Genomic DNA, 8905 nt, shown 5'->3' with positions numbered 1-8905 from the left:
TGGAGAAATGTTCATGTTATAAATTTGCACAGTTCACTGTTTATTTCTTTATTGTGAGGAATAGCAAGAACTCATGTACTTCAATTTGTTTAATATTTATTATTTATATCAATATTAATTACAGGGTTCCTGTGCATTATTGCAAAGTCTGAAAAAGTGTAGATTTAGTAATGGCTTCTTTCTCTCTGAGAGGTGTTTCAGTTAATGTCTGTATAGGATTCTATTCATTGTGTGGTCAATGATACTCTTACCAGATTCAACCAGCATCTTCACAATTTACTTTGCCTTTGTTGTGGTGATACTTGACAAGCTAACTGCCAGTGTAGAGGAAAAGGTGAGGATGTTATTCTTACATTACAATTCTGGTCATTTTGGCATCTCCGCTAGGTAAAAATGGTGTAATAAAAAAAGTAAGTACCGGTATATAAAAAAACCATACTTTTTGGTATGTCTTGACAAAAAATTAGCTTAAACCTTATTTAACAGTATGTCACATTAAAAGGTATTTATTTATTGTTATCATGACCTTTAATGTTTTTTTCACAAACTAACTTTGAAATGCTTTATTTTCTTACTTCCATCACTTCCAGTCCTAGGTGCAAAGTCTGTTAGAGGTTAAGGATTAGATATACAGAAATTACTAAGAAATAAGTAGATTTATCTATTTAAATAATAAATATATGTAACAAAAATCCTTCAATAATAATTTGAGTCATGTCATAATAATAATTTTAGAATTTTGGAGCTTGAGATGGTGTGAAGGACAGAAAAAAACAAACAAACAATGCCAACACAGAGAGATCTTTTGGATTTTAGGGTAAAAGGGGAATTTTCGGCTTTGACACAGAAGATTCATCAAGACAGATACAGCAGGCTTTGCATTAATCTCACGATATGACTGTTTAAGGTTCTGGTATTCTGATGAATTCCAGGATTGGGCTTTAACTGCTTTCATTTTGTTTGCTGGTCTTTAATCTTCTAACCCTGCGTTCTTAATCAGAACTCAGAGCAGGTTTTTAATCTTGCATGAATGAGGCCGCGGATTATGGGCTTCTGACCTTGCCATGCTGCACAGCTGCTTCCGCCTCAAATCAAGTCTCTCGTCCCGTTTAGCTTGAAAAACAGGATAATCTTACTTTTGCATTACAATGCTCCAAGATCTAAACTGTATTTAAAACACACAAACACTGAGCATTAGACCCCTATTCTTTCTGTGAAGACAATTTTACAAATGAATTTTTCCCTTGCTGATTTGGAAGTTGCGATTGTCTATTTTTGAATGACAAAATTCTTTCTTTTTGTTGTTCTATATGCAATGCTTAAACTTGGTAATATATCAGGCAAAGGTTTTTTAAAGTTACTTTACCATTCATAAGTTAAAGCCATTACATTTCAACTAATATTAAAAAAATTAAGTATCAGTGGACAAAAGCCTATTGACAAGTTTGCAATGACTTTGAATTCAATCTTTTATCAATTTATAATATTACAAAGTCTGGTAATGGCAGTCTTAAAGGGGGAGTATGAGCTTTATATCATATTATGTTATTCCCTCATCAAAAACATACCTGGAGTGTTGTTTAGATTTTTTAATGCATGTTTTAGGAATCCTTGACTCTCCTGCAGCAACCATTTGCGGGTACCTAAATGTTTGCTCTCACAAAGTGCTGCCTATTTCCACAAGGCTCCTCATTGGAGCTACAATCTCCAGCCAAACTTCCATGTCACAGAGCACTCTTCCCTAACAACATCTCCACTCAACTCCATCAGACTAGCAGCAGCAGCAGCAGTAAGCAAACATCTGTTGGAACTGCGAGTCTGCTGAGCTCATCATAGGAACTACTTCTGAGTCCAGCACTTCTAATAACTGATGTAAACAACATGAGAAGGATTGTGTGATGACTTCCTGAGGGAAAAAGTAGGAGCTTCTTAAAGAGATAGATGCCCAATTTCATGGCGTCAAATTACAAAGTCAAATTTCTTTTGAGTCATGTTTTCTATATACGTAGCATTTTTTATAACAATTGAAGGTAACATAGTTAGTTGATTGTGCTACAAAATAAAACTATGCAGCACCTGGAAAATATATAATACCATCCCATTAAAACAACTGTGTGCCAGATAGTGCTGCAGCAAACATAAATCTGATAACAAGTAGTCCAGTCTTTTGCTTCAGGTGCAGAAGGAACGCATCCAAAAGTTGCCAGACAATGGCGCTTCAGGAGAGGAGAAAACACTTGTGTGGTAATCTGTATCTTATTTAAAACATTCCTGTATGCTCAATTTGAAATTCCTTTCACATTGACTAACTACGAAAACACTTTTCTTCTTCAGAAGAGCTAGATTGATGTAATAAACTCCACAAAGGATTTGGCAATACTTTGTGAGTATCATAATGTTTTTATGACTGTATCTTAGGGACAGTATTTTTTTTTTATTAAAGGTTATGCATTTCTAAATAACACCACATTCTTGTTCTAAGAGTCTATAAGCCATATCAATACTTGTAGATTAAAAAGCACATCAATTCATGGTTTGGACAATTTAAAATCAAATAGTTTCTTTTGCTTTCTCCATATGACAGGGGACTTTAGTGAGAGAGTGTGTGTGTCTCAGTTCAGTAATCTGATTTGAGTTTCAAAAGGAGCAAAAGGCCATATGATGCTCATTTGGTCAATTTGGTTACATAAGAATACGATGACTGCACCGTAATACCTTGGGCTTTATGCGATCAACCCTATATGTTGTTTGCAATCTTTGCTTTTTTTTTCCATCAACTATTCAAAATTAATAGCCTGCAAAATAAGGTTACTAATGGTAATTTGTATGAAGAATCCAAAATAAATTGTAAATTTGAAGACTTTTGTACTTAATCAATAAAGTTAAGCTTTTGAGGCAGAGCTACACTTCCATCTGCTGGCCAAAGTTTGCAAAAGTACAGAAAACAGAAAAAAATCCCCCACTGTGGTGTGTTAAAATGATTTAAAGAAAACTGATTATTAACAAAATGTTTATTTGAATTTGTAATTCATAAAACCATTTTATAAAAACAATGCTCAACATGCAGAAGAACTAACATTTAAAGATAATGCCATCAACCTTAGTATTGGGTTAATGTGCAACATTCCTTAAGACAATAAACATTTTTTCATTAAACAACATAATCTTGTTGAATTGATAGTATACTGAAGCATAAGGCACATTTTTATTCATAGCAGATAAGTTCTAACGTTTTCACAAAACACTATCAAATTTAATAGAACTACTGTATTACACAAAATTTAAGAGGAGGAAAATTAGTCTGCATGTGCAATTGCATAATGCTGCTGAGAAGGTAGTTTAGTTCTAAAATTTATTTGTAATCTACTGAACACTTAATTTTTTTGTGCATGTTTAATTTTAAAAAAAGCGCAATGAATAATAATTTTGTCTGGAAAATATACATAAAGTGGGATTTAAATACAATCAGGTTGTAATTTTCCCTGAGAAAAACTAACTTCAGCTTAGGAACATTCTAAATACTTCATTTGGGTACAGTGCATTACTATTGAAATCATGAATACTTATTTCTGTGGTTATTGTGGAGAAATGCCCGTTAGATTCACAGAAAATGAAATAATACATATTTGTGTTTGGATTCAGTTCCTCCTTTAAAGCAGGACATGAGTCAATGAAATAAAAAGGAAGTATTTGCAAAAAGAGGATTGCAGTGTAAAACGATGATTAACCGTTTGCTTTTTGGTCCTGTAAATTTCAGAATAACACTGAGACTGTGACCCAATTACAAGCTGTTGGACATGTCCAAACAGGCACTGAGCGAAGGAGCAGAGACAGGACAGCCTGTGTCCGCTGTGCAGGATTGTGGCACTGCAGTTTGAATGGAAACTAAAGGTGGTTCTATCGGTCCACGCTCTAAAGAGGAACTCACCATTTCAACCGAAAGCTGTGACATGTTATTTGCTACAAGGCTGGGCGATGAGACAGGAAAGTCAGATGAAGACAGGTTAGCGAGAAGCTGCAAGTGGTCCTGTTCAGGCTCGATGTTGACGCTCTTACAGAGGCCACACACATTCTGCTTAATCTCTGCAAGATTTTTCTTCAGCTCTTTTTGCTCCTGAATCAACTGCTCTTTTTCACTTTTCTGTGAGAGAGGAATAAATCACAGATAGATTAAAAGAATATAAAGACAGTAACTCATTTGTTTGTGCATTTTCATTTTTACTTTTTAAGGTTTCTTTTAGACAAAAATATATATTTTTATTATACTTTCAACTCTGCACCAAAATAAATCTGCATTCATGATTAAAATATTGGTGTGAGCGATACCACAATTGCAACAGACTGCTTTCCTTCAATATTCAGTAAGATACTATAATTCAGCATATCACAGTCACCATACTAATGTATTAGGCCAATTAGATAGGCTCTAATTGTACCATTTTTGTCCACAGTTGGTCTATATTTTCAGTCACTGAGATGCTGAAACAACAGCTAGATAACAAAAAGAGAAACACTTCCTAACATCATGGTTTAATCAGGGGAATATGAAGTATTGGTTAACAGAGTTAAAATCAATAAAGTAACGCACCCTTAAGCTGAAGTAAAATTTTAGGTCCACCAATTTACTTAAATATAAGATCAGCTTTGTGTAAATAACCACTCAAAGCAATGTGACAATGGTTTAAAAGTTCATAAAGTAGCATTTGCATAAACCAAAAATGTTTTTGAAATATGAGTAATGTTTAGATGCTACAAGTGTAGTTTGGTCTTAGATTGATGCCAAAAGAAGATGCCAAGAGGATTATCTATTGGAGCTAATATAACTGCTTTTACCCTTTTATCAGACGTGAACTATTTATTTAACGTGAATGATGGTCCTATCAAGTGTTATGACTAAACCCTTGATTTATAATAAGAAAACTGAAGACATAAAAGTGAACTTACTAATTTTTTTATTTCATATTCCAGCTGGTGTATGCTGTCGAGCTTCCTCTTCCGACAGCGCTGTGCTGCCACACGGTTTTTACTTCGCCTGCGGACGTCGTGGACAAACTCAAGCTGTTCTTTTGTCAGGCTATGGTCTCTAACGAGCTGTTGGAATGCACTTCTGCTCAGTTCAGAGATCTGCTCCACCGGGAATGGGAGCTGAATCTATAAAAAAAGGCTGAGATGTTAGATTTACTTTTATCTATTTAAACTTATAGAATAAAATTGCCTGTCTATGACAATGACCTCTACTGCTCTTTTGTGATTGGCCTCCATGTCCCCGTCTGTTTCCAGTTCACTTTCGTCCCCAGAGTTGAGTGGTGAGGACATGCAGGGACTCTTCTCTGCTTGTGAAAAGTTGTCAGCACGTGTACTAGGCTCGTCATCTGTATCGAGGTCCCGAAGGAAGGGACAGTCGCCTACACTGGAGTTCAGATCCAAGTGTCTGAGCCAGTGAAAGTCTGAGGTCTTGGTCAAATTGTTTTGGCTTGCCGAATCAAGGGATGGCGCTGGAGACTGACCTGGACACAGGTCAGACCAAAACCCTTTAGCTAAATGTTCGGCCACTTCCCTCTCTACACGGCTGCGCTCTCCATTTGCTGCCTCTAAGCTTTGGGGGTTTAAGGCAGGTCCTGATAACTCGCCAGTAGCTCCCTGCTCAGGACAAACCTCATCCTGCTGTAATACTGCAGTACAATCTTCCGCCGTTGACGTCTTTAGTGGACAGGAGGCTGGGGCACAGCTGGCTTCAGCACCAAGCGTCTCAACAGTCGGTTCATTATCTGCGCTTCCCGGCTCAGTGATTTCTGGTGGATTCTCATCCCCTGGTGTTGACAGCTCACATTGTGCGTCACACCCTACCACACTCCTCAACTCACTTCTATCACTTACATCTCCTATCTGTAAAATGTCTTTTTCGCAAAAATGAGAGGAATGATCGGCTTTGTCGGGGCCTGGGCACGGCAGAGACAACAGGGGACACACACCATTTGCTAACTCTAAAGATAAGGGAGTCATTTGCGGCCCACAGTTCTCAAAACAAAAGTGTTCCTCCCCACTGTTTGTCTGACCCTGTGTGCTCTGAGGGCACTGTGATGAGAAGTCGGTTTGCTCATCACCCCCTGAAGGAGCTGAGCTGTTTGACTCAAATGATTTTGCATGGCTACCTTCTACACAGGAGTCCAAACTGGTACCGTGCTCCGAGCTACGACAGCAGATCTTACTCCTGACCTCCTGGGAGGTTTTCTTGCTCTCTGAAAACTTGGGGATGAGGAAATCAAAGCAACCTGATTCCAAGTTGCGAAATCCTAAAATCTCCGCACTGGTAAGAATGGCATGGATGTTTTCTTTGGTGAAAAGCAGCTTTGATGTGTAGGCAAATTGAAGCAAAGGTTCAAACCCCTCCACGGTCACCTGCGGAAAACGGACATTTGTTAAACCAGAAGCATCGGCACCATAAAAAGCTGAAATAAAACTTGGCTAACCTTGTAAAGAAGCACTGGTTATTACAATAAAAATAGCTGTATTTAATTTTTATAAACTTAAACACAGCATGTTCTTAAATATATTCCAATAACTGTCAAGTCACCACCACAAACTTCCATGCATTTTATTGGGATTTTATGTGATGTACCAACACAAAGTAATTCATAAAGCATAACAGATGATGCTTTAACGTAATCTACAGAACATAACTATCAGTTTTATGAAATCATTTAGGTGAATGCTGGAGCACCAACCTCTTCAGGTAAGGTGATGATGGGATTCTGTCTGGTGACACTAGTAACCCTACTGCGAAAGTATTCGCTGCATGAGGCCAGAACCGAGCAATGGGCCCTAAAACTCTGGTCCTCCACCAACAACGTCACGTCGCACAAGATGTCCTGCTGCCTCTGCTCATTCAGACACTGGAGAACGTGGGCACTGTGCAACGCAGACTGAAAGGTGAATGCTGATGTGCGAGGAGTTTGCAGAGTCATGGTTCTCAGAGGCTTATCCTAGGAGGCAAAAATAGCTTGTTGTAATAGTTTTTAAAAACAAGACAAAAACATGCATAATGTTTTAACCATTATTTCACACACAATGAAGTGGAGCCAAAATTCTATTAGGCCAGAATAAAGTAATATTACAAGTCGACAACAAGCAATGAGTGTAAAATGTGATTATTAAATCAGTCGGAATTCTTTGTTGTTTTAGTTCAGTTTGAAAATGATCCTTTTAAGGTAAATTCCAGAATAACTACAGGATCTTTTTTATAATTTTCTTCTTCATTCCATGTATCTTCTTTAACTGTCAGCTGCTTGAACCTTTTACACCTTTTCAACTTGAGTAAACACCTTCTATGTGGACTGAGATCAGAACTTTATGATGGTAACTTCAAAACATTCACTTTGTTGTCTATAAGCCACTTTGTAACTTAATTTTGTCTATTTAGAAGACCTATTTGTGACCCAGAATGGTTTTATAAATTTGGCAAGCTTCCCTCTATTTCCTCCTACTATAACAATAGTCGTCATGACTCTGTGGGAACCGATCCATGTGTAAAAATGATCTCTAATGCTTCCTGAACTTCTGTTTTACAATTCGAGCCTCATAAATGCTGGCATTGTCATCTGGGAATTACTGCCATCAGGGAAGAAAACAAATCCACTGATGGAATAACCTGATCATTCAGCATGTTCAAGTATTCATCTGATATATTCTTTGGGCACATAATGTTGCAGTAGCTGCTTAATAGTTGCTATTTGCTTAGGCACTATTTGGTGACTTTTCTTTAGTCAGGCAGGGTATATTATAATGTAATAGTGTTTTTTTTTCATTGCCTAGTCAGTCAGGGAAATACTTTTTTGTATACAAGTAAGCAATGCTAAAAGTCAGTAACCTTTAATGACCTGCAAATATTGCAGTCTGATAATGGCAAGAGGTTTTAAACAATAAATGCTATTGGCTAAGAGGCATTATAAATCTCCTAGCTGAGGTCGTTTTCATAATTATAATCAGCATTTTTAGGCCCTCGCCTCCAAGGAAAAACGGATGGATTGACAAAACATTATGTTTTATTCACTAAATATGTTTAATCTGCATGCTTTAAACGTTTATTAATGTTTTAAACATTTTGATATCTATTCATTTTTTCAATTGTATATTACGACATACTGTATTACGCCATAATCAAGATAATCGACAGCTTTCGGTTCAAAGTCATAATAAAAAATAAACTTATGGCAATACATTAAGCGTATGGAAAAATACAACGCATTTATGTTCTACTAGTGGTACCTGTATAGATACAAAGATAACAAACAGCTGATATGTTTAGATTAGAATAAAAATACAAAAGAAAAGAATACATGTTTTATACAGCAAATCTGCCATTGTCAATACTATGGCGAACATACCTATTTGAAATTAGTTGCAGGGTTATCAATGCGAACTTGCCTGCCCACAAAATGGATTAAAGTTTAACAGTTAAGCTTTAAACAAGTTCAACAGCAAAAAATGCTGACTCATGTTTAGGCAAGTTAAAAAGTAAGAGTAACAGCGGAAAGCGCCGAATATATGCAAATTCTTCAGACTCCTACGTATTTTCTTTCAAAACCAAACACTTTATTACATTTATAGTGATAAATGTTTACAAAACTGAGTTGTTTTTTTTTTTTTTGCGAAAGGCGGGCCACACCGTTAGCTTTAACTGCATCTTCCTTTCTGTTGTTGCCTTAAGAAACGAGCATCCGTTAATAACTTTAAACGAACGATGTTTATTAGAAAAGAGTTAAACATTCACTGACCTGCCATGTTAGATGACTGACACTGACATAAGTAAATTTGGGAAAGAGATTGTGGTCGACCGAAGCTGGACTTTCCTCTTATCATGTGACATTAGAAACAGGAAAGCCAAACAGCGCTTACTGCGCATGCT

The 8905-nt window shown here is 36.7% G+C and overlaps 1 protein-coding gene across 1 annotated transcript; it reads right to left on the bottom strand.

Annotated features, from left to right (window-relative positions):
* Nucleotides 1-3002: 3002 nt before the first annotated feature.
* LOC102229054 (transcription regulator protein BACH1-like) lies at nt 3003-8886 on the bottom strand. Its single transcript, XM_014475874.2, has 5 exons — nt 8775-8886; nt 6726-6983; nt 5233-6399; nt 4945-5151; nt 3003-4141 (listed from the first exon to the last, which is right to left on the bottom strand). Exons 2-5 carry the CDS (start codon nt 6963-6965, stop codon nt 3782-3784), a joined length of 1974 nt encoding a protein of 657 aa, XP_014331360.1. The 5' UTR covers nt 6966-6983; nt 8775-8886; the 3' UTR covers nt 3003-3781.
* Nucleotides 8887-8905: the final 19 nt, after the last annotated feature.

This window comes from Xiphophorus maculatus, chromosome 18, assembly GCF_002775205.1.
Source record: "Xiphophorus maculatus strain JP 163 A chromosome 18, X_maculatus-5.0-male, whole genome shotgun sequence".
NCBI classification, from domain to species: domain Eukaryota; kingdom Metazoa; phylum Chordata; class Actinopteri; order Cyprinodontiformes; family Poeciliidae; genus Xiphophorus; species Xiphophorus maculatus.
The sequence above is the reverse complement of the archived record's forward strand: the minus strand, read 5'-3'. Positions and strand labels throughout refer to the sequence as shown.

Excerpts from the sequence above, each read along its gene's own strand:
- LOC102229054 (XM_014475874.2), bottom strand. The coding sequence starts at position 6,965 with ATGACTCTGCAAACTCCTCGCACATCAGCATTCACCTTTCAGTCTGCG. Across the intron at positions 6,400-6,725 it reads TCATCACCTTACCTGAAGAG|GTGACCGTGGAGGGGTTTGA; the intron begins GTTGGTGCTCCA and ends CGTTTTCCGCAG. Across the intron at positions 5,152-5,232 it reads ATCACAAAAGAGCAGTAGAG|ATTCAGCTCCCATTCCCGGT; the intron begins GTCATTGTCATA and ends CTTTTTTTATAG.